Below are 26,837 nucleotides of genomic sequence, written 5' to 3' on the forward strand. Positions count from 1 at the left end.
AAATCTGGGAGAATAGCCCCATAACTGAAAAAAGAAGTTTGGATGATCACAAGTCATGTTTTATTAAGGTACTATCAGTCAGTGATTTGCCATATAATGTGTGGAGAACCCTCACTGCTGGGAAAGCAGTGTGCAGAAAGAAGGTATCTGATATGATAATCTTAGGAAGGAAAGATGCATGACTTTGCAAATGGGAAAACTCAAGTTTAACTGCCAAGAAGGAGAATCATTTATCATATGGGTGAACACTTTTGAAAGGCCTTCCAGGAACCCGTTTATCAGAGACTATGAAGAAATAAGTCCAAGATAAATCTTTACTGTGAGTAATCATTTTGTAAACTTCTTAGGAATTTTACTACAGTCAGACAGGCTTAATTATAGCGCATTAACAACAGTTCAAACATCTAAGTTAGAAGCATTATTTAGCAAATACTAGCCTTCTCGTTTTTTAAACCCATCTTCTTGTCCAAAAGGAAACAATAACTCATTATACAATAATAAACAACACAGAACTTTCAGCACAAATTAGTCTTTTGCCTTTTTATTGATTTTTGGCTTTTCCACCATTACTGTTTAAAGCAAATGTATGTTATAATATATTGACCATGCAGCAATATTTTTGGTTTTAACATAAAAATCAGTCGTATTCCATGTATTAGTTCAAATAAAAACCGTCTCATCTCAGTGAGTGTTTGAAGTATTATGGGACGTCAGAACAACAGAAGCCATGATCTCTTAAGCCATATCCCCGTTCATGAGCCTCATATCAACTTTCTTTAACAATTTATATTCAGGGACAGTGTCATCCAATACACTACAGTTTGTTAAGTAGTAGTAGCTTTTATTGCATAGTTACTTAAAATAATTGCATAAAATACAGTGCAAATACAATCCCATAAAATACTTCTAGGCATATGCAATCTCTTCAGCCTCACCGCATACAATTGCCAAGTGTCAGTGTGAAGAGTGCAAAGTGTGCTGGAATCAGAAGCCTGTCCTTTTTATCCATTCTAGTGACTTTAAACATATAAGCGTTCTACCTATAATGCATGTCTATGTGGATGCTCTAGCAAAGGCGATTATAACGTCTCATAAAATTAACAGTAAAATATCCACAGGTAAGACCAAGTAAAATAATGCACAATAATAAGAGCTGCAAGAAGAAACAGATTTCCTGTCTAACCTATCGCTCCAAAGTCTAGCACAGAATCTCAAACTATCAAGGAGCTTTCCATGGGTGAAAAAGGCGTGAGAAGCGCCATAATAATACACAATAATATACTCTGAAGTTCGAACAGGGACGCCCATTCAGTCCAATGTCTAACTCAAAGTCTAATGCTATTGTGGGCCTTTCATGGGTGAGTAAGCCACTTTGTTAATGCTGTTTCTTAGTGGCTGCCTTTCCCCTTTTCGTTTCTGCACGTTGGAGACTCCGGGCACTCTGTAGGGCTAGTCTCATAGTAGCAGAAAGTTTCCCATAGCAAGCAAGTTCCTTTGGGATGCCGGCCCCGAATATTAGCTTTATGGCATCAGTGCATGATCTCACTCCATATTACAGGAAAACTGGTTTTAGCAGGAGGCATCTCTCCAAGGCCAACTGCAGGCAGCAACATACTAGGTGTATTATAGATTCAGTATGGTATTTGCACAGTGCATAATCTTGAGAATCACCCCATGCAGGCTTCCAGTCGAGTCTAAAATCCGTAACAGGGAGTATTAGGAGGTCATTGACAAAATATTCTGAAACGGACGGGCTCCCAAAGCGGTTTTCATATATGGTTGGACATTGTTGGTCAAGGAGGACTTGGCCAAGCCCTCTGCTCCGGTGATATTCTGGATTATAGCTATGTCCTTTTCTTTAGACATTTGTGTGCCCGGGTCTTTTTTGTTGTTGTTGTTTTTTTTGTTATATTAAACTCTAAATGTAACCCTGCATTTCTGGTTAAGATAGGGATCCGAAATATCCTTCTGTAGGCTCTCATCTGGCACTTTTCTAAAAATGTAGTTATCCTGCCAGGGAATGCCAAATGTCCAAAGGTGACAGTCTGGAGTAGTTTTACTTTAATGACCCTCCCGATTGCCTGAGGTGTTGGTAACCGTAGCTGAAGGTGGAGTTTTGTTAAGCCGTAGGTATCTCTTTCCACCTTAGTTCTTACTGCTGCTACCTGGTGTGATGTTTTCCCTGTATTTGATACCAGACTCCGAGGTAGTGCTATTTATCTTCTGTATCTATTGTTAGTGGACCAAGCTTCCATACCCCTTGGCGTTTTTTTGGCGTGCTGCCCAAAGACCAACACCTTGGTTTTTGCCTCATTCGCCCTTAAATCATTCTTTTCATTGTATCTGTGCAGTATCTCTAAACCCCTTTTCAAACCTATTCTGGTCTGTGCAAGAAGCACCAGGTCGTCTGCATATTGTATTATGGGGAGCACAATATTACCCTATTTCGGGGGGCATGTATTTCCTTTAAAAAATCCCACTCCCAAGTCTGCCGTATACAGGTTGAAAAGGGAGGGTGCAATGACAACCCTGTTTTAAACCTTTATTGGTGTAAATTTTTCTGGTGACCTGGGAGTTTGTGATCTTGATTCTCATCCAGGTGTCGGAGTATAATTAGATTATGCTGGTGAGGAGTTTCCCCGGTATCCCCCATACCACTAGCTTCTTCCAGAGAATATGGCGCAGTACTCCATCAGAGGCTGCACTATAGTCTATAAAGCAAGCATACATCGACTGGGCTGATGATTTCAGTGTTTTCTGGCCTAAATATGAGATGGCTAGCACGTTGTCTAAGGTGGAAGAGCTCGGTCTGAAGCCGGTTTGGTATATTGATATAATCTTATCCTCTGCTATCCATTTTTCCAGTGCTTGTAACAGCACCCTTGCATAGGCTTTGCCGTCCACATCCAGAAGGGCTATTAGCCTATAGTTTTCCGTAAGAATGAAGTCTCCTCTTTTATAGATTGGGTTCAATATTGACCCTTTCCATGCCCCCGAGTTCACCGAATGGTCTAACAAGAATTAAAGAGGGTGTTCTAAGGCTTGGCCCAGTAATCTTGGTCATCTCTAAATATGCACCCTGGAAGGCCATTTGGGCCCGGAGCGCTGCATCCCTCCTGATGTTGCCGATCTCAGTTTTCACTGATCTGGTTGTGGTCTCTATTGCCTTATCTACATGGCCATCCAAATCATGTGACGACCCAGTGGTGCACAGGGCTATACAGTTTTCAGGATCCACATAGAAATTGCCTACGTGGGATTCCCACGCGCAGGCCGATATCGCATTATCCTTACTTGTTGTTCCATAGAGTAGAGAATTAACATAATATCCCAAAACTCTTTACTTTTGCCTGCTGGTGATAATGCATGTGGATGGATCCGGCACTCTTCAATCTCCTTTTGTTTCAGCTCCCATACTGCTTTTTTGTAATCTTTCCTCGCTAACCTCCTAAGAGCTTCCGCTTCTGGGGATTTATTCCTTCTGCAATATGCTTCTGCCCGCCTAGATTTCCACTTATACTGTCTATATTCCCTAGTTGTTGTAAACCTGGCAATTCTTTGTCTTTTGCTTCCTGCAGTCCCTTGATACATAGAGCTGCACAGTGACTCATGTAAATTCCTAATCGTATTTGTACACTGGTCACTAATTCGGCCTGTCCCACTTCCCAGGTTTAATGGGCCGTTGACCTGCTTCCATAGATCGTATTTCCTCTTGAAGGACAAGCTCCATTTGATCCTTTTTGTCAGGGGGCACAGCTTGGTTGATAGTTGCAGCCTGCTGGTTTTGTAGGACTGGAGTCTCTGTGCTTGGAGGTCAATCTCTATGGGATTATGATCACTCTCTGATCTTCCTATCACCTTGCGGCATACACATCTGTGTAGTAAAGCTGGGCTTAAGAAGATGTAGTCCAGTGTGGATATATTTCCAAACGTAGGGATCAGTGAACCTGTTACTGTATTGCTGCAGTAGGATGTACTCATGTCATATTCCTTAAAAAAAAAGCTTTCTAGGGTTGATCTTATGTCATCTCCATGGAGCCCTAACTCCTGACCAAGGTGCAGTATTAAAGTCTCCTGCGATTAGATGCTCGTGGTCTGGGTAGTCATTTAAGAACTCCTTTAATAAGTCCAGAATAGTTTTGACCCTTGTCTTATTGTTTTCCCGCTTAGGATTTATATACAGATTTATGATCAACATTGAAGTAATTTTTGGGGAGAGAGCTAGAACGTATATGGTTATTGCATGCATGTCACAGGTTGATTTCTTTCAAGGCACCAATTTAACCACTAGGTCTAGCTTGACATATGTTGCAAGACCACCCACGCATGTTCCAAACAGGTTTTTCTTTTGTGCAGGGGATTGTGTGGTCAAGAAGCCCAATATGGGCTTGGGAGCCGGCATCCATGTTTCCTGTAGGCATATAATATCTGCATTAATTAAAATGCCTTCAGTATTGGGACTAGCAATGAGAGAGGCCACCCACATTCCAGCTGAGTATTCCAATCATCTTGTTGGCTCAATTAGGGAGGGGTCCTCTTTTGCTAAACCTGCATTTCCCCTTTGATGGCCGAGGCTTCAGGGAGCCAATCCCAGTCCCTAGCTTCCCTCTTGTTAACATCACTGCTTGCATCATTCACTTGGGTTCCTCCTAGGTGCCTTGTCAATTGTATGACAGTTCTCTTGTCTACTTTCGAGGGTTTGATCATCAGGGTCCCTCGCAGGATGCTGACAGATTTAGTTGGACGTGTTGGTTTAAGATCCCTGGCCAGAACTCTAGGGTAGCGTTAGGTATCTGGCTTGCTGATTTTTATACCCCAGTTTTCCAATAAACCCTCATATTCAAGTATTCTTTCTACCGTTCCCGGGTCAGCCCATGTCGTTAATGTAGACTCTCTGGGTGATCCATGTGGTATGTAATAAAATTTACAGTTGAAAGATCCTCTGATGAGAGATACACTAAAGCTGATATGTGATGCAACAGCCGAAGTATATTTGATCTGTTAAGTATATCCTAACGTCCATGTGTTGCATATAAGGGGGGAAAAGATAATTGACAGTTGTTCCTTTGATACCTGTGGAAAACCAGGGTTTAGTTTTTTTGTACCAGAATGTTCCACTACATTCTCAGACCTATGTAACAACATAATTTTCTCTAGTGACAACGCTGTCAGCTATGCTGTGGTTTTGTTCATTGCTCCACGGATGCTCCTGTAGCTGCTCCGTTGCTTCTAGGAGCGGTTTCATTTCCTGTATCAATGTGTGAGCCTGATGGTCCTTGTTCTCATGTCTTGGTGCCAGGGGACTTGTCTCCTGTCTCCCTATGGGATCTATTCTAATTGTTTGATAGTTAGTTCTTTGAGACAGTTCTTTCTGGTGTTGTTGGCAGGTGTCTGGGATCGCTTTGTCTGGTTGCCGGAGGGCGTATGTCCCGCCCCGCTTTAAGATCTTTACTGTGTTCGATTACAAGCCCCTTGTGTGAGATCTTCCTGGAATCGCTGCCTGGTATCCAGGTTTACTTGTATCGATACCAGGGGGTTCACCTCCCTTCCGATTCTATTCTAATTGTTCACCAAATTGATCCTTGCAGGACTTCTTCCTGTAATTGTTTCCGGATTCCAAGCGTCATTGTAGTCTCTCTATTGGGTTTGTTGTAGAAAAATTCACTAAAGGATTATGATTCATAGGATTCTTCTTGGGAGGGTCCCCTCCAGGGGGCGCAGCGCCATCCTCCCCCATGTGAAACTGTTCTATCTCCAGTGCCGGATCTATAACACCCAAATGTGTGGATACCAGTTTGTGGTCGAGACCTCCGTGACCCTTGCGTGGCCTTCGCCAATGTGGACCTCCGTGCGGGAGCTTACTCTGTCCCCTGCCGTCTGGGTTATGCCGCTACTATCCTCATGTCTGCCCATCAGAGGGTTGTTTTTTCCTTTTCCACCAATGTCTTCCCCAGGATCTAAAGTGGAATGTGCGTTGGAGCAAATTTCGGGAGCCAGAGTGGAAGCCTGTCTCTGCTGAAAGATTTGATAAGTCCCCGGAGGCCTGTGATGGCTTTCCTATGTGGATCAATCTGCTTGAGTTTTGTTTTTTTGCAACTTTAAGAGATTTTTTTCAGTTTCTTCTTCTGTCTTCTTGTTAGTTGCCGATTATTCCTGGTATCAGATTTGCGCAGTGTCTTGGTGATTTTCCCGGAGTCTTGCTCTTCTATACTATTACCCCCCCCACCTTGATGTCAGTAGCGATTGGACTCTTTGAGTATATTAAGCTTTGTTTACCGTTGTCTAATCTAATCTCCTTATTTCCTTGCTCGCCTTTTGTGAGTGTTGAGGGTTTCCCTTTTAAGTTCTTATTCAGTAAAAGTGGAGGGTCCCCTTTTATAGGTAGGTTCAAAGGGTACCATAATCCACTGCTTTTCCACTGGGGGCGCGCTTTCCATTTTGCTGGATTAATCTCCAGTTTTGTAATGCTGAAAGAGACTAGCTAGTAGCTCTGGCAGAGTTGATAGTTTGTCTATTATTTCATTGTTGTGGGTTCATTTGGACATTGTCAACCTGCCATGTATTGTCCAGTTTATCTAGCTTACCACTTAATAGATTCAGTTTGTCGTCAAGTGCAAGTACGATTTGGCCCAACATGTGGGTAAGTTCTAGATGGATCTCCATCTTATGTGACAGACAAGTGCTTTAACTGCTACAAGGAGAGATGCATTGATCGTATTTATATTGTGATCTGGTCTGCCCTCGGCTCCCTTTTCGTCATTTAACTGACTTTCCTCCACCGTAGACACTTAGCCTCCTTTGTCTTGTTGCCACTTCCTGGCATTTCCACACTAGGTTGGAGAGACCCACGGATCCAGTTCTGGTGTAAAATTTGATGCCAAGGGCCCTTCCTTTGTGCCTTGTTGGGGGGCAGAGCAGGATTGTCTTACCTAGGTCTTCTCTTTTGGTAGATCCTCCGGCTGGTGAATCTCTGCCACTATTTGCCATTTGTTGTTTTCTACAAGATTAGCCTGCCCTTTGGCCCAGTGGTGGCAGATCAATGCAGAGGAAGCTGTTCTAGATCCCTCTGGTCCACAGTCGTGGCCCGCTGGGTGAACATTGGTGCTCGGTGGGCTGCCAAGATTGAGGAAATTGTTACTTTCTCTCCTTGTAGTATGTGCGGTGTCGCCCAAATCTAGCAATTCACCTATTACTGAGGCATCCAGGCTGGAACTTATTGTGACTCAAACACATCTTGTTGGATTATATGGAGCATCCAATGTAGGATTGGGACATGTGGGATTGGGAGATGTGGATGAAGGACCGTTCGTGTGGCTTCAGTGCCCACTGGGTCGGTGGATTCTCCTACTCCCCTCCTTGCTCTTGTAAAGTAGTTATGTATAAATTATTTCTTTATATTTAAAATCTTTTGTTTGTCTCCTGTCTTATGATCCTTCAGGGCTGTGGGCGATAGGGTAACCCTTAGCATGCAGGCCCTTGTCTTTTCCATCTAGACAATTTTTTTCTGTGGTTTCCCTAATTTCCGAAGCAATGACTTTAATCCCAATGGGTAGTACAGCACTAGGACAGGTGGGGCAGCCTCCTTCATCCACTTTCTCCATTCCAAGTTTGCTCATGCTTGAGTAATCAATCGTGTGCCCAAGTGGAGTAGGTTTTGCTATATCGAGTTGCCTTCTCGTCTTTCTACGAGCCCTGCGAGCGTCTAAGTTCCTATGCGCTGGTTTCCTACTACCTCCAAATATTTTAAGGGCTCAATCTCCTTTCCAATTTTCTTGCAGCTTCTGCGCCCTTCATGCCTTCGGCCCGTTTCCAACACTTGCGATTACCAAGCGAGACTTGTGTTGGCGACAGTATAGGGGTTCTTGAATGTTCTTCCAGTCTTAATTTCCGTGCTTGTTTCTGTATCTTATGTATCTGGCCCCCTTCCAGGAGCGTCATGGGTCTAATCAATCTGTTAGGCCTGCTGGTTATGCGACTATCTTAAAATTAGCTTGCTCAAGTAGGGTACTATGGCTTTTCAATGTTTAGTACATGGTGGAAGACGCAGATATATGAGAGTAGTTGGATCCAATTGGTTCACTAGTGGTACGCTAGTGATTTAAAAGGCCCTTTGCCACTCACCTCTTGCTGCTTGCTACTTCACCCTCACCGTTGAGCACCGCTTCACCCACTGCAACGCCCTCCACCCAGGCCTTTCGTACAGTTGTTGTTTGTTACTTGTGCTTGTAGTCTTATTGATTCAGCGTTTCCTGCCGCAGACCTCAGAACAGGGAGGGTGCGAGCACGCTACTACACCCTGCAGGCTGCTTAGACTGTCTTGGTGAGCTTGAGTGGATGAGTAGATGAAAGTGCCTGCTCTTGTTGGATCCAGAAAGTCCTGTAGGTTGATGCTCAAGTGATTGAACTGGATTGGAATAGGATTGACGCTAGAGTTGGACAGGAGCCCCTCACTTCTGGCTCCCACTGCCCCAAAAGTCTTGTGGCTGCACTCAGATGGAGAGTGGGTCTCACTGGTTCTCCACCACAAGCCGCACCCAGACCTAGCTAGGCCACCTCCATGAGGGACTCTCCCCCGGCAGCCACCTATGGCTGCCGCACTCACACTAGGCAGTGCACTGAGCAGTGCTCAACTGCTGTGGTGTCCAGATGTCCAAATGTTCAGCTGCGTTCAGTTGTATTCAACACTATGCAACTGAACGAATGCTCCTCTTGCCGAGGTGGACTGCCTAGTTAAGTTACTTTTCTTGGTCCAAGTCCTAATCCAAGTCCTGTTCTCTCAGAACTGGCACTGCCATCCACCTGCCCTACTCCCCCTCCTGCCCCCTCTGCCTTCCCTCATCCAAACACGTGCCACCAGCCTACCTCCTGTATCTCCACTCACTGCCCCCCCCCACACTCCCCTCCCCCACCCCACCTACCTCACTATGCTCCTCTATTTAAGAGCCTTATGCACCAGAGGGTGACGTATCTTCTTAGAGACCTGAATGCTCTGTTATATCTTCTTTTGAGTGGTACATTTGTATTTTTAAATACAGGAAAATATGAGCCATACTGTATTGCTCACCCTGCAGGCCTACATCATCAGGAGCAATAACAAAAGTGAATTGGAGAAATGCAGTTTTTAGACAAGTGATCCAAGAGGAGTCTATCTTGTGTAATTAAACCAGTAATCGATCCTCCCACTTTTTACTGCCTGCACCACAGCACTAATGACTCAGAATCCTGAGCAGGTCACTAACAAGTCAACGTATATTTGGTAGTCTTACTTCTTTGTGCAGTTGGCGCTTTAACTTCCTGTTTGCCCCGTGCATCAGTATCTGTTGCTTTCTTAACTTACTGTTTAAGAAGCGCTTGTTTACTCCCAGATTTCTCCTGTCAGCCAGTAAGGGCCTAAGACCTAATAAATCTTAGTAGAAATTATGGTAGTCTAAATTTAGGAGTTGTTGCATGTTTCCTGCATTGCAAATTAGTGAGTGCTCAGTATGCTTAAGTCTACATCGTTTATTCAGTACTTTTAATGCATTAAGCCTTTCTTAAATTGTGGGATCTGCAAATACACCACTTCCCTCTTCCTTTCCAAAATGTTCCCCACTTTTTCAACCCTTCTATATTTTTTGGTCCATTTGTCTTTTCTTTTTTTCCTCATCTTCTTGCTTCGTCTTTAGAGTGTTCCTGATCTGTTTTTTTAGGGCATCCTCGTCACTGAATTCAAGCCTGCTGAGCCCTTGCCTATTCTGCCAGCTCCCACCTCTCAGACCCCCCAAAAAACAAAGTCTCTTATGGAGTCGTGCTGCTTGACTGTTTTTTCAATCTGGAGTGTGACCAGAAGTTTGTCTGTGTCAGCAAAGGTGTGGCTTACTAACACCTCTTCAGTAAAGTTCCCATATGAGCTACAATAAGACTTTACCAGATTAAGTGTTCCACTGTCTCCCAGCAGTCTGCCACAGGTTCGAGAGACTGGTGCTGCCACTGCAGAATGAGAGTGAAAGCAGTTTCATTGCTGAGGGGGAAAGCCTAGATCCACCTCCACATGACAATCATTGTGAGTGAGGACATCGCAGAAGAGACACAGCAGGAGTGGGAGCATGAACCTTTTGGGGAGAACAGCCTTAACTACAACAGTAACCAGCAAGTAGGAGAGGCAGATCTGCTGCATATGCTTAATACTTTTGCTGAAAGGAGTAAACAGACACTGACCAGAGTTGCACGTTTGACCAGTGAAAGAATGAAAGTCATCCTCACCTTTGCCTAATCATTGCCAATAGTATGATGGGGACTGCTGATATGGGATACTGAACTTCAACTTAGAGAAAGAGGACAGAGTAAAGAAGGGGCACAGAGAGTGTTGTGCTTGGCCCCGTTTACAGAGCTGTAGTAGGAAGGACCCCATTACACCTGCAGCAAAAACCCTCAACCACTGCAGTTGGCATAAATTCCCATTCTACCCTGAGGGCCACCAAACGGGGTTTGACACAGTCTCTCTCTTGGGTCAGAAAGTAAAAAAGGAGAATATACGTTCTACATTCAGGAGCGCTTTCACTAGAGCTTTTTGGCTGTGGATCTTTTATGGTCAGGTGCATAGGTAGCCTTCAATTAATACATTAATTGTTGTTAGGAGAACAAGTCTTGTTGCTTTTACAATGTCAAGATTCCCAGATATAACAGTCCATGTAGACAACTACAAAATAATCTTGTCATCTGCTGCCACTTTTCTCCTCATGTTAATACATTTATGCCCTGTATGGAACAATCCATACAGTAAGGTCCTTTCACACCCTTTGATGGGATAACGAAGGTGCTCTAAAGTAGAAGTTATAATGAGACAAAGGGTGGATTATATACTGGGGAAAACTGTATCACCTAAGTGCTGAAGAGCAGCCTGGCACAAGCTTATTCTAGTAGAAAATCAGAACTGTGCCAGGTAGATAATTATGCTCAGTGCCTCTATTATATTAGTCTTAGTACACATTCAATCAGAGAAGGATTTAGCATGCTTTTAGGAAACACAGCAAAACATTTTTTAAATATTCCATTTACCTGAATGTGGAGTCTTTGTAGAAATGGCAAATTACATTTTTACTTTCTTTCACCTCTGGGAAAAAATCTTTCTCACTAGAAATTTCTCTGTATTCCCCATGTCCTTTTGAAAGCCACTCCTGATTTTGAAAAGGGGAAAAAGCAGTAACATTTTTAGAGTACGAGACAGAAATCATCAGATGACAACACTAAGGAAATCCATAAAGTATAAGTGCTTAAAAAATAAGTGTTGGGAAGAGTAAAACGTAGATACAAAACACTGTAATTACTAACTTACTTTGTTTGCAACAACCTTTTGTATGATGAATTCAAACATAACTTCACTAACAAGCTAAAATTACCCATAATACCTTGTTTTCCTCCTTCCCTCAGCTATTAAGAGGCAACATCCTAGTGACCAACAAATAATCTTCTGCAGGGATGCATGGTTGACTGAGCAGTTGAAGAACGCAAAAGATTCATATTTAAAGAGTCATACCAATAGGATTTGCTAATCTACCACTTCTTTCCTACCTATAACCAGTACAATAGTCCTCATTGTATAGACAGAACCTCACCCAAACAGATGAGTGGCAAGCTTCATCAATGAGCCCCAAGTCAGTCACAGATGGATCTTATTTTTTTAAGATGAAAATGGCCTTCAGATGTAGCCAAAATGCTTTTATTTGTAGGGCACCCTGAGTGTGAATGTATGACTTGAAATGAGCAAGCGGCGCACACCCAGAATAATACAAACTAAACAGACAAGCAATCATAGTACCGAAGGGGGATCTGTATGGTCCTGACCAAAGCCAGATAACTTCTTGGGTTACAATTAACCGGCTGAAATATGTTGACTTGTGGATGCTGGCCCCAATAGAGTCTCCTCACACCTCTGCCCCGTTTTTAAAACAGCCAAACTGATACCAACAAGTAAAAACATTCTGGGTACACCTGAAGGCTATTTTAATCTTCAAAGGCCACATCCCTTCCATGTCCTTAGGACTACCATTAAAGTGCTCCTTCCATAAGTGTGTTTGAGCCCGTCCAGCAACAATAGCTGTGTCGGATGTAGGACTGAATTATGAAGCATGCCACAGATCTGTGCAGAGTGAGGCCTTTTAAAAAGAAAATATGGACTGTTTTCCTGATTATTGTTAGGAAATAAGTAGTACTCATAATTTGTGTTGGTAAGACTCCACCTTAAATACTGATGTTAGATTGTTGGGAAACTCAGTTTTGCTTTCAGGATTTCTCTCTTCTTTGGAAGAAGCGGAAAACAAAAGATGACCATTATGGTAACAAATATTTGATCTTATAAAGAACAATAATCAAAATCAGCTGCAATCTCCAAACCTCAAATAAGCTTTAACTATGCAGCTGCTGCTCTACAGTCACCACACAAATTCCACAGATATCCCTTAATGAGTATTTCCAATCTTAACATCCACTTGCATTCAACCTATAAGCCATCAACAATATATCTATATATCTATATCTATATCTATATATACTATGCATCAACCAGGCTTGAAAAATCTACTCAACCGCTCGCTATGGCAATTCATATTTTATCAGGTCAAGCTATGTTTAGAACCTACTCGCCCCTTCTGGGGAGTTGACAAAAAAACAAACCTTCTGTTCAGTCAGAAACTGAATTACCTATTAACCCCTTAGCTGCTGGGCCTTTCCCCCCCCCCCAGTGCTGAGCCCTTTTTTGGCTATTTGGGGTAGTTCGCGCTTAGGGCTTCATAACTTTTTGTCCACATAAGCTAACCACGCCAAATTTGCGTCCCTTTTTTCCAACATCCTAGGGATTCTAATGGTACCCAGAGTTGGTGGTTTCCCCTGGAGGAGACCAAGAAAATAGCCAAAATACAGTGAAAATTTTGTTTTTTCCAAAAAAATTGGAAAAAAGGACTGCCGAAGAAGGCTTGTGGTTTTTTCCCTGAAAATGCCATCAACCAAGGGTTTCTGGTGCTGAAATCACTATCTTCCCACCTTTCCGGAACGGGCAGACTTGAATCAGAAAACCGAATTTTTCAACACAAATTTGGCATTTTACTGGGACATACCCCATTTCTACTATATTTGGTGCTTTCAGCCTCCTTCCAGTTAGTGACAGGAATGGGTGTGAAACCAATGCTGGATCCCGGAATGCTAAACATTTCTGAAAACTAGACAAAATTCTGAATTCAGCAAGGGGTCATTTGTGTAGATCCTACAAGGTTTTCCTACAGAAAATAACAGCTGAAATAAAAAAATATTGAAATTGAGCTGAAAACAACAGCCATTTTTCTTTATGTTTTACTCTAACTTTTTCCTGCGATGTCAGATTTCTGAAAGCAATATACCGTTTTGTCTGCTGGACTCTTCTGGTTGCGGGGATATAAAGGGCTTGTAGGTTCATCAAGAACCCTAGGTACCCAGAGCCAATAAATAAGCTGCACCCTGCAGTTGGTTTTCATTCTATACTGGGTATACAGCAATTCATTTGCTGAAATATGAAGAGTGAAAAAGAGGTATCAAGAAAACCTTTGCATTTCCAAAATGGGATCAAGATAAGGTTTTGAGGAGCAGTGGTTATTTGCACATCGCTGAATTCCGAGGTGCCCATACTAGCATGTGAATTGCAGGGCATTTCTCAAATAGATGTCTTTTTTACACACTCTCTTATATTTGGAAGGAAAAAATGTAGAGAAAGATAAGGGGCAATAACACTTGTTTTGCTATTCTGTGTTCCCCCAAGTCTCCCGATAAAAATGATACCTCACTTGTGTGGGTAGGCCTAGTGCCCGCGACAGGAAATGCCCCAAAACACAACATGGACACATCCTATTTTTTTTATAGAAAACACAGCTGTTTTTTCCAAAGTGCCTACCTGTAGATTTTGGCCTCTAGCTCAGCCGGCACATAGGGAAACCTACCAAACCTGTGCATTTCTGAAAACTAGAGACCTAGGGGAATCCAAGGAGGGGTGACTTGCGGGGCTCGGACCAGGTTCTGTTACCCAGAATCCTTTGCAAACCTCAAAATGTGGCTAAAATACCACGTTTTCCTCAGATTTCGGTGACAGAAAGTTCTGGAATCTGAGAGGAGCCACAAATTTCCTTCCACCCGGCGTTCCCCCAAGTCTCCCGATAAATATGATACCTCACTTGTGTGGTTAGGCCTGGTGCCTGCGACAGGAATAGATCACACAACGGTCAATGTTGGTCCTTACGTGAGGCAGCTGTTGACCCTGGGGTGATCCATTCCTGACACAGGCACTAGGTGTAGGCACTCAAGTGGGGTAGTGTTTTTATCAGGACAGGTGAGGAGTCACTGGGTGGTAGGAATGTTGTGGATCCCAGCATATTCCTGTAGTTTGTGTGACAGAAATGCAAGAAAAATAGAGTTTTTTCTCAACATTTCAGCTTTGCAGGGTATTCTGGGTAAGAAAACTTTGGGGAATCCACACAAGTCACACCTCTGTGGACTCCCCCGAATGTCTAGTTTCCAGAAATGTTTGGGTTTAGTGTGTTTCTCTATATGGCCGCCGAATCCAGGACCAAAAACACAGGTGCCTGCCTTACAAAACCAGTTTGTTTTGCCATAGACAATTTTGATGTCTCCACAATATGATTTGGGTGGTGGAATTTGGGGCTGAACTAAATTGGTGAGCTCCCAAGAGAGCACTCTCTCTCTGCTTGCCGCCGCATTCACCTGCTCTCTGGGTTGGCCTAACCCACTATTACCCAGTTGCACGAACAGCTTGCGAAGGGACAGCAGGACTGTCCTCATCACCTCCCTCATAATGTACTGGAAGAGGAGTTTTCGAATGGGACTCCTCTGACTGAAAAATCACTCCCAGAGTCTGCGCCATTGTCCTATCCCTCAGATGCTGTCTCAGTATCTGATGTCTCAGTCTCTGATCCTATGTCAGAGCGGTCCTCTATAACCCGAGTGCAGGCAGCAGTCATCCATCAAGATGCCATCTCTGCTATTGGCTAAACTGTTGCTCTAAAACACTAGCCTACGTAGACAGTCACAAAATCGATGGTGTGTGTGAGATACGTGCAACAGTAGAGGCCACCTTACCTGCGCTTCTTCCCTCAATCAGCACGTACATTCAAGACACTCAAAAAACACCTTGTCACATACCATTCGTCACAGTCTTTAGCACCTCCTGCGCCCAGTCCAACAATCATTATTGGTGCTCCCACTCCCTCCTCCTCGGATTCCCTCATTACCACCCAGCAAAAGTGCCCTTCATCTCTCCATAGACTTTACTAATGTACTCAGCTATTTACATAAAATACAGATGTGCTCTTTGCAGTAGGCATATAAACCTTCTGCGCTTCTTTATGGCACTAAAACTGCCACTAGACAAGTCGGACCCTTTTCCCCCCAGGGAAACCACACACATATTGACAAAAGTGATGTATATATGACAGCCAACCACCTGAAACTCAACTCAAGCAAAACCGAAATAATCCTCTTTGGCCCTCACCAAAAAAACCTGGGACTCCCCATGGTGGCCCACCACGCTAGGCCCTGCACCCACCCCCGCCAACTACGCACGCAACCTCAGCATCATCCTAGACTCCTCCCTCTCTATGACCCAACAAATCAACGCTCTTACCTCCTCATGCTTCAACAAACTCCGTATACTGAAAAACATTAAAATGGATCCCCACAGAGACCAGAAAAACTGTCACTCACGCACTCATCAGCAGCAGGCTTGATTACAGAAACGCCCTCTACGCCGGCACCACTCTAAAACTCAAGTGCAAACTACACGCATCCAGAACTCAGCAGCACGACTCATCCTCGACCTCCACCGACACGAACACATCTCTCCACACCTCAAATCCCTCCACTGGCTCCCCATTGACAAAAAGGATCACCTTCAAAATCCTCATCCTCACACACAAATCACTCCACAACACAGGCCCTGCCTACCTCAACGAGAGTCACCTTCCACACCCCCACACGAAACGTCCGTTCAGCTGACCACCCGAGGATTTATTAATGCCCTTCCTGGTGTCGGCCACTGGTCGTGACCCGCACCAGGGAGGGTGTGTGGGCGTCGGCCAGTGGCCGACGCCCGCATTTAAGAGGTTAAGATGCCTTTAAATTTTATTCTTGTCACATTCACTTTGTGTTCAGAGACAATGGAGAAAAAGTCAGTTTGTCTTCTTGCAATGCAATTACTTTCTCTTGTGACTGCAGAGTTCCAGGACTTTGTAAGGTGAACTGTCTGGCCTTTGTGAAATGAAAGGCTGCTGGTATCCGGTTTTTCTTAACACACATTTATATAACGAAGTCAACTTTACAAACATTTCAAAATATATTTCAGTGGCTGTGAAAGGCCATTTATTTGTACTGCTGAGTGATGAAAAAAATATTTTATTAGAATGAGAAAAATCTGAACACTTTACTTGGTGATGTGCAATGATAAATATGTTTTCTGAAACCCAATTTTCACAGATTATTGTTAATGCACTATAGAGTTTTAACGGTAAAGCTGCAAGTTAGCGGGAAGGTTTTAGGACATTTCTTGGAAATTTACTGTCTGTAAATGACAGTGCACTACACATCATGCTTTAGTAATATACTTATTAAAAGTGAGTGTTCAAACAAACTAAGAAATACTCCTGCCCTGATGGCAAAGCTATCCGTAAACAAAGAGGTAAGTCATGGATCACGTGTACCCTACATGTGGGCTAGATTTGTTATACATAGGAGCAAACATTTCAGACAGGATTACGATCTTGGCGGATGGGATACTCCGTCACAAACGTGACTGATATCCTGCCCGCTGTATTACAAGTTCCATTGTATCCCATGAAACTTGTAAATCGGCAGGCAGGATCTCCGTCACATTTGTGACAGAGTATCCCATCTGCCGAGGTAGTAATCAGCCCCTAGTGTATTTAATCAAACAAAAGGGATCTTTTTATTTTTTTTACAGACAAAATGCTGAACTTGCATATTTGAAGGTGCACTCATGAGAATGAAGAGAAAGGTGACTCTGTAAAATACAATATTTACCATGGAGAACACAATTTGAGACCAGTTTCTGGGTCACGTACATTACAGTTAGGTGGAACAGATTATTCAAGCTACTCGAACTGCAGATCTGGTAAATGTTTAAGATTTTTTAAGTCCTGATCATGATCTTTGCTACAAATGCAAGAGGTTACACTGCAGACACAGCCAATGATATCGCATTCTAGATACAATCTTCAAAACAGAAACAAGGCTGTCCAAACACTGATGTTCGTCTCATGGGCTACTACATAAATGAACTGCATGCTAAGGCAGTAGGAGGCTTTCTAACCATAAATCAGTCTTTTTGGCCTTGACCATAGAAACCTCACCCCAACAAACTTTTCTTATTTCTTCTTCTGTGCAGCCCCAAAAGGTTATATGCCATCTCCTGTACAGAAGACTGCTGGGACCAATCAAAATGAATACGCTCATCATCACAGCAACATATGATGTCATTCTAAAAGCAAATATCAGGGTTTTCCAAGATCTCTGGACACTTATCTGTCGTGACTTGCAATATCCAACTATAACAGCTGAATTTCTATGGTTTTGCCATCGAACATATATATATATTTATTATACACACACACACACACACACACACACACACACACACACACAAAAACAGGTGCCTTTTAAGAGTACTTTTTAACTTCGTAATGAAGGAAGGTGAATGGGCTTAGACTGGACAAATGCCTTCTATCTCTACACCATAATTTAAAGCAAGGTATAAAAAGAATAGGCTTAGCTGGACTTCTTTCATTGCAGACTAGTTAATACATGGAGATTGTAACAGACAAACAAAGGCAGATTATTAGTACATCTGAACATTACACAGCCCAGTTTAAAAACAAAGATACACCAGTCCTGACCAGGGGCAAATAAAGGATTTTCTGGCCTAGGAGATGTGGTATTTCCTGTCCAGTCCTATTATTAAATCAGATTGCGTTAGTCTGCACTTTCTGCCAATGATGGATCTGAAACGTCTAGCATACACACAATTGTAATAGTCAAGTCAGGTGCTAACTGCTGCTCCCATCACAAGGGTTTATCAGATGTAGAAATCTATATATACCTATATCTATATATACTCCCATAACCACCTCCTCGGATTGCCTCACTACCACCCAGCAAAAGTGCCCTTCCTCCCTCCATAGCCCCACCGCACATACATTTCATTTGTATTATAGCGCAGGTAATGGCTCCATTTTCAGAAGAAGCTCTTCTGTGTCTCCCGAGGGTCTTTTAAATGTAAAAATAATTAAATCCTCCGGTGTCACTGGTCGTGACCCCCAACAGGGAGGGTGTGCGTCAGCCAGTGGCCAACGCAGGCACCAAAGAGGTTATTTAGAAATTTCCTAGCTTATGTAACAGAAAGTTTCAATTCTATTAAAGACATGGAGGCAAGGATTATGCTCTACTTCTTTTCTTTAATTCATTCCAGCAGACTTCAAATTTATAAGAAACTATATTTCCCATCATGTCATCTGAAAGGAAACACAACAAGTTTTAGCCAATCACTGAACAGAACAGTCCATCAAAGCATATTGCCCCCCATCTAACTTCATCTTTCTTTTGTGCAACAGGAGCAACTCAAGAACATTTCTTTACTCTCCGTTGAAGGTCACAGAACCTAGGGAGAAAAAAAAAAAAAAAAAAACACACTACAAAATCAATATCCATTGATCAAGTCTACAATGTCATACGACAAGCATAAGTTCTAATCAGTGAATAATTTCCCCAATAATTGCCCTTAACGGCATCCAGAAACCAATTCAAACAATTTGCAAACTATCAACAAACCTTTATACTTATACCTTACGGAGATAGAATTTTATTAAACTACATCAACCCCTTCAAAAAGTGGGAATAATCCTTGTCTTCATGTCCTTAATTTCGTAATTTAATTATATCTTTGTTACATGAGCTAGGAAATTTTTCATTTTATGTCAGGACCGGAGGCGAGGATTATGCTTGTTCAAAGCTTATCCACCACCAAGGACGCCATATCCAAGACTGGTTCGAAATAAAACCTTTTAAACATTGAATCCGAAGACCAATCTACCGCATTAAGGATATCCTCTAGTCTTGCACCTAGAGAAAAAGCCTTAGAATCTATAGCACCTCTCACTGAGTGGGCTTGAACTGCGACACAATGTCCACATTGTACATGACCCAGCGGACCCATCTAGCTATGGTGAGAGGGGAGACTGCTCTGAAAGCTTTTGTGAGAAGTATCAGCAACTGCCTTTCTCCTAGGGGGACAGACTACCTACATCATATACTATGCCTTCAAGCACCTTACCATACACAATAATGGGAACTTCCCAAAAGACAATACAACAACACTACCTTTAAGTTAGTTTTTGTTCTTTGAGAAATGTGAAAAGTGACTCCCTCTGCAGTAAAAATCCTGCCTGTGACATCCAGGGCCTGGACATCCGAAACCCTACAGCAAGAAACCAAACAGTGTAGCATTGAGAGCTTTGCTCATAATTCTTTACGAGATAAAAACTTGTTCCTCCGACATGACCTGAAAACAGACCTTATTCACATCCCAAATGGCAGAATATCTGAACTCCAGAGGCAGCACTAAGTGGCTTCCTCTCGTCACCTTCTTAGGAGGGTGCTCTTCCACCTGATGACCCTGTCTTATCAAAATGTGTGCCTCTGAAATCACAGCTGATGAAGGGTTTCCAGAAAAGGCCTCCTTGAGCCACTATGCCCACTTCCGTGATTAATAAATCCCCCAATTTGGGGTCCACCTTGATTAACAGCACCCCTTGGTAGACAGCGAGATGTGGGTGTTACCAAGAAATATCACTTCACATTGAGCCCACCTAGAAAGAACCTCCAGGGAAGCTGGATTACTAGATAATTTTGCCTCTTCTGCAAGATCTAGAATTGTGAGCAGGCCAATTACGTCAACAAGTTGGTCCTGATAAGATCTCTAGGATCTATCAATACTCTATTTAGGGTCACAGACCCATTTCTCCAAAAACAATGCCATTCTGGTGTGAATGTCTGGCTTGAGGGCCCCCTTCAATGCCAAGAAAAGGTGCGGACATTCAGCCTGAATATGCGGCTGCACCTACTTCTCTAAAGGCTTCCTGAGGCGGTTTGTCACATACTTAAATGTATTGGAGGGAACCCAGTTCACAGAGCAGGGGTGGATCGGGTCATCTATGTCCACCACATCTAGGGGGGGCCTCAGACCCCTGGACCTCTGAGTGTATGGAGGGGCAGCAGCAAAGGATGGGCACAGGGGGAGAGGCCCCCGTCTCACTGTTCAATAGCCCACTGGCATCATCGCCATCCAAATCTGTGAAGGAGGGGTTAAATGTCACTTCATCGGAGGGGCAGCTCAAGGCCTCCACATGAGTTCTCTAGACCACTGGGGAGAAGCTGAAGAGAAAACTTTCTTCAGCATCTTAAAAGGTGCTCATGTCTACCCCCGAGCCCATCCTATGGTTAGGAACCCACTTCCTGGCTAGGCCCAGGGAGGGAGCCTCGGGAAAGGGGATGGTCTAGGGGCAGGTTGAGGGGAGCTGGGCAGGTGTACGCCAGCTGCATAATGAGCCTCGCCAAGGGCTCCATCGAGGAGGCCACCGCCTGATGAATAGAGGCATTCCCAGCCTTGCAAAATTGTTCTAGCATGAAGGACCAAAATTAATTCCTCCTCTAGATATCTACCATCCATGTCTGGCTGCATGTGACAGCTCAATTGGGGGGGTGAGGGGGGGGGGGGGGGGGACACTGTGTGGGGTGTCACTATGGTACAGGGCAAAGGCCAGTTAAACATTTGGACGTGCTAGGCTCAAGTCCCGTGGCCTACAAACCCTAAGGTTTCAGAGAGTTAATATGTATACATCCATATCTCGTATGGGCCAGGTCCCAAGCGGCAATCAAACAATGTAGTTTTGTTTTCACATGGCTATATGCCTCCAGGGTACCACCACCATGTTCTAAATAGCTTCCAGGCATGCTGGTTTTAGAAAAGGCACAAGCTCCGTGGAGACACAGGCTTGTAAGTATCACTCAGTTTTGAGTGTCACCTGCAGAGCAATGAGACACAATGTGCATCTCGGTCAAATAGCACGCCCTCTAGCGGGCATCACACCTCACCACACTCTTGTGGACCCACTGCACATTTAAAAACCCAGCCACAAATGTAGCACTGACATGTACTTCTACAGCAGCCTCTCACTGCAAAGCAGAAACTGCTACTCTGGAGCACCTACGGACCCTTGTTCTCACCACATTTTCAACAAAGCCAACACCTCCATCGCAGCTGAGCACCGCCACACCCTCAACCTTACCATAGATACAGCTACCTTCTTCCCTGAGGATTGGAAACATGCAGAGATCCACCCTCTCCTGAAGAAACCCACCGCCAACCCCCTGGACCACAAGAACTACCATCCCATGTCTCTGCTGCCTTTCCCAGCCAAGGTCATCGAAAAGGCCATCAACACTCAGCTCCGTAAGCACATTGAGGACAACATCATCCTGGACATCTCCCAATCTGGTTTCAGGAGCAACCACAGCATGGAGACTGCCCTCCTTGCTGCCACAGATGACATCTACTCACTCCTCGACCGTGGCCATACAGCAGCCATCATCCTACTGGACCCATCCGTTTTGCACCTCACCCAGACTCCAAGCAACCGGCATCTGTGGAAAGGCACTACAATAGATACACTCCATCCTGTCTGGCAGAACAGAGAGAGACTCCAGCCTTACCTGTCAGAACCTACGGAGATCAGCTGTGGAGTCCCACAGCGCTCCTCCCTGAGCCCCACACTCTTCCAACATCCACATGGCCCGCTTGCATCCATCATCAGGAACCATGAGCTGAACATCGACTCCTATGTCGAAGACACCCAGCTGATCATCTCACTGACCGAAAACCCCACAACTGCCAAGAAGAATTTCCACAACAGGGCGAAAGTCGTCGCCTGGATGAGGGATAGCTGCCTCAAACTCAACTTGGACAAGACCAAGGTCCTCATCCTGGGACCCTCCACATCAGCCTGAAACAACTTCTGGTGGCCAGCCACCCTCACCCCACCCCCTCCAACTGCCCGCCCACCCTCCGCCCCCAAAAACACCACACTCAACCTCAGTTTCATCCTTGATTCATCGCTCACCATGACCCATCAAGTCAACTCAGTTGCATCCTCCTGTTTTCACACATTCAGACTTCTCCAGAAGATCTACAAAGGATCCCAAAGGTCTGCAGCAGAACCGTAACCCATGCTCTGGTTACCAGCAGACTACTACGGCAACGCCCTCTACATCGGCACCACCCTGAAGAAACTACAACACATCCAAAACGCCTCTGCCAGACTCATCATGGACATTCCCCGCCACAAACACATCACCAATCACTTAAGAGACCGCCACTTGCTTCCTATTGAGAAAATAATTAACTTCATACTCTTTGTCCAGGCATACAAGGCCCTCCACAACCTAGGAATCACCTACCTAACTCAACCACCTCATCACCTTTTACTACCCCACCAGACCTCGCTGCTCAACAGGCACTAGCCAAACAGCATAAAATTTACAGCTAACTGTAGAATAAGACCAACAGCACTTACCTGCCTGCTGGAGCAGGAAAGAAAGAGGAAGTTTGATGGACTGTGCTGTTCAGTGATTGGTTAAAATGTGTTGCATTTCCTTTCCCATAGCATGTTAGGAAAGGTAGTTTCTTATAATGTAGAAGTGTGCTGAAATTAATGAAAGAAAGACAGCAGAGCATATTCCTTGCCTCCAGTCTGGACACAGAATTAATATGCAACTAGGTCTTTGGCAGTACATAATAAAAGTACTTCAGTACTTCATGAGAAATCACTATCATGCCCTGACATTTCTCGATCCATGACATCCGAATAACATCAATAAATATTAAAATGCAGTTTGAAAGGAATGGGAGGAGAACAAAAACCTCAACTAAGGGTCCGCAACGCACTCCTACCAACATAATTGTCACTTCTAAATGTCTAAGATGTGCTTTTGGGGGAACGCCAGTATGCCAGCTCACTGCAGATGTAAACTCCAGGTGAAATGGGGGCTGGCTTAGTCAAAATTACAACCTGAATTAGCGGGCTTAGGGAGGCTGCATCACCGGAGCCCAAAACCATATGGTCACATCTCAGTACATTGAAACTGAAACTAGGGGCCACAGCCCTGAGATCGGAGAACAGCTAAAAGAGCAACAACGGATCAACTAATCAAGGTGCTGGTAGTGCAATGCAGGAATTAAATAAGATTTTAAAATAATCAAAACTTGTCAGAACTCAAGTCTAAAGAAATTAATAATGCTATGAAGTGTGGGTTCAAGATCAGGCCCTCCCCGTGCAAAAACCCTACCCATAGGCACGGTGATGTAGCCATAACAGAAAGAGAGGAAAATTCACATAAATGACAAAACGGAACTGCAACATCTTGTCATGGGTCAATGGTCATTGAGAGGCATAGGTATATCTTCCCCACTAATCCCCTGGAACCTCCTTGTTTTTTTGTAGTCTGAGATAGATATAACCGATGTTATAATTTAATCAGAAGCTAAGCATTCAAGGAAATAAAGTGCCTGCATGCAATGTCTTAAGGAGAATTTGTTCAAAAGAGCTCTACCAGAAACCAATCTGGCTTTAGAGTAGAATCTACCAAAAGAACATAGCATGTAAAGTGCCATGTTGAGAGATCGAATCACAGGGTCAAGGATCAAGGTTACACTCCCTATTATTTCAATGAGAGAATGCCTCAAGCTGATGAAACAATTTAAGTATAAACCTCGAAAGGAGGAAATTCTGATGGTGCTGGACATTAAGTAGTAAATATGGCTGCATACTTTCAGACGGGGCCGGCAAAATATAGACAATGACAGAGGGCATGTTTCTAACTTTGTCCCAACTAGCAGCCCCATACTTTGCGTAACACAAATACCTCAATGACCTATTGCTGAGGGACAAGGGGATGGGGATTTTCAAACAGCTCCCGTATGGATGGGGCCAGAGTCAAGTCCCTAATCTCCTTCAGCCAAGGAATATCAATGTTGCAGTCCAAAGAACAGGCAATCTTCAATTATCTGTTAGTACCAGAGCCTAACTGGTCCAAACTCGTCATCACAACATAAAATGATGGGTCGTATTCTGTCCTCCAGGGGATTAACCACAACTCATTAGGACAACTAAAAATAGCAATGCAATGGGGAGAAAGAGCAAGCGAGGGGTATGAAGCCCCGTACACAGGCCCCTTTGGTACCCACGCTTAGGCATTTCACCAGAAAGATATCTAGCATTGGCTGTACTGATGTCCTTCTTAATGCATCTGCTGGTGCTAAACCCCAGGAGTTACTGTAGACCAGAGCCAGATAACTGAAATTATTTGTGACTTGTGTGGGTTTAGAATGCAGGAAGAATTTTGGTTTAACCACACATTTAGAATTGCAAAAATATGGAGGTTTTAATGATGTTAACTTTAAGATCCAACCCTTCTATGCTGAGAAACTATCTAGGAGGTGCTGTAGTGCTAAGGGTGTGTGTCCCATAAGGACAACATCATATGCATACAGCAGAGATGGAATAGGGCGCTTTCCAATCTGGGACAAGTCCCTGCACTTTTGAACCAATTCCCTCTCCAGATAGTTGGTGTACAGGTTAAAGAGAAAGGGTGCGAACACAAAAAGGACTACGAGTATTCCTCTCCCAAACCGAGCCTCACTGATGTACTCAATATAGCTCTCTATGATGGGGTCGATTAGGGACCTGTCCACACTGAGATCTTTGATTGTTACATAATTTGCTATGAGAGGCGCAATCAAAAGGTGCTGGACAGGTCCATGAACCCCAGAAATTAAGGTCCCTGCTTAGCGATGGTATTCTTGCCCAACAGGAGAGAAAGGTGAAAGCATTGGTCCTCCGTCCTGAGCCCGCGCCTGAACCCATACTGAATATCTCAGTGTTCTGGAGTCTCTGGCCCATGCTTCAAGATGTGATAAAAGAACACTACTCAAGACATTCACTATAGAGTCTAGAAAGAGTTTGGACAGGAACTGCTCACATCCCCTCAGTTTCCCTTTTTAAAGATGGGGACGACTGATTGTGACCAAGTTGGTGGTTTGCTAGAGTGGCTTGCCAGCTCGATAACATTTGTGACCAGAGGGACCCAGAGTTTCAGCTGCCTCTTAAAGGAGGTCCAAAGGGACCCCATCCGTGCTGGGGACTTTACAACTGGGGCTAGTTATAATAGCCTCCAACACTTTATCATAAGACAGAAGAAATTGGGGCTGGAATTTTATCCCTTCGATCTACATAAGGAATCTGGTAAAAAAAAAAAAAAAAAAAAAAAAAAAAAAAACACTTGTACCTGCCTCCCCAGGTTCCGCAGAGTAGACCCCTCCAAAGAGAGACACCCACTCCTGCCCAAATACAGCAATTACTAAGGAGGGCTCATCGACCCCACTTAAAAAGGGTTCACAATGCCTCAAGATCTTTCTTACGACTAGCTTCATCAAGATCCTCCCAGGCTTTCATTTTCAGAGCGCTTTTCCTAGCTATAACTGCTTTCCGATATGCTTTTCTACACTGGGCCACTTCTTGGGGCATCCTGAGGGGTTTATGAATAGCAAGCATGAGGGAATTGTGTGTGTGTTTGAGCATTCTTTAATCGAACCATCCTTTCTGCTTCCCTGAGTGCAGATTATGGGTCCGTTTTAGTGCGGCTTTAAAAGCCTCAGAGAAGAATTAAAAGGCCTCAATGTCAGAAGGGTTTGCCTTATCATCCAGACAAATATCCAATAAGGGATAATTATCTTCCACCAGCTTAGGCAGGAAGGCCTCAAAGTTCATGGTTTCCCACTTAATCCGAGAGCCCTTCTTGTCAAGGCCAGAGACGTTTACTAAGCATCTGTTTAGGTGTTATTCTAGCTAGCTCTTCTTGGTAGGCTTTCTATATGGCAACCACTCACACACCCATACAACCACTCACAGACCCACACAGCCCCTCACACACCTGCTCACAAACACCCACTCACAGACCCACAAAATCACTCACACACCTACTCACAGACCCACACAGCCACACTCACAACCACACACCCCTGCTGCCAACCCCTGCCTTTGGATGAACGTATGGTAATTAAATATTAATTTATGTTAAAAAAAAAAAAAAAAAAAAAAGTTACAGGGATGTTATGCTTGGGTTCAGTTTTTACAAACAAAAAAACTATAGAAAAAAAATCTGCAGTTTATAGTTCAAGAAACTATGGCTCATGCCCCAAGATAACTATAACTCGTGCCCTTGCCATACACTGCTAATTACTCCAAATATTGGACCGGTCATAACATCTTCTATGACATCACTGATAATATCACTGCAACATTTGTGAAAAATTATTGATGAGAAAACTGCATGGCAGGGGCACAAGTTATAGTTAGTTACCTTAGGGCAAAAGCTACATTTTGAGTTAACTGTAACTCCTGCATTGCTATGGCTTTCTGTGTGTAAAATCTGAACGCAACTATAACATCCCTGTAACCTTTGTATGTATATAATATGGTACTATTGGTATGGAGGAGTGAAGAGTCTTAAGCCTTATGTAAGAAAGATATTAAAAGATATCCATGAACAGAATATATATATATATATATATATATATATATATATATATATATATATATATATATATTAATGTGAACGGTGCACCGGCGCGCATGGCATCAGGAAGTTGGATTGGGTTATTGGCTTGAAATCAGTACGATTTTGACATTGACATTGAA

The 26,837-nt window shown here is 43.7% G+C and overlaps 1 protein-coding gene across 1 annotated transcript in view; it reads right to left on the bottom strand.

Annotated features, from left to right (window-relative positions):
• TXNDC9 (thioredoxin domain containing 9) overlaps positions 1-26,837 on the bottom strand; it is a 157,735-nt gene that overhangs the window by 69,070 nt on the left and 61,828 nt on the right. Inside the window, exon 3 of the mRNA XM_069204388.1 lies at positions 11,038-11,156. Coding sequence (XP_069060489.1) covers positions 11,038-11,156 — 119 coding nt within the window. The remainder of the gene's footprint in view (positions 1-11,037; positions 11,157-26,837) is intronic.

This window comes from Pleurodeles waltl, chromosome 8, assembly GCF_031143425.1.
Source record: "Pleurodeles waltl isolate 20211129_DDA chromosome 8, aPleWal1.hap1.20221129, whole genome shotgun sequence".
Taxonomy (NCBI): Eukaryota; Metazoa; Chordata; class Amphibia; order Caudata; family Salamandridae; genus Pleurodeles; species Pleurodeles waltl.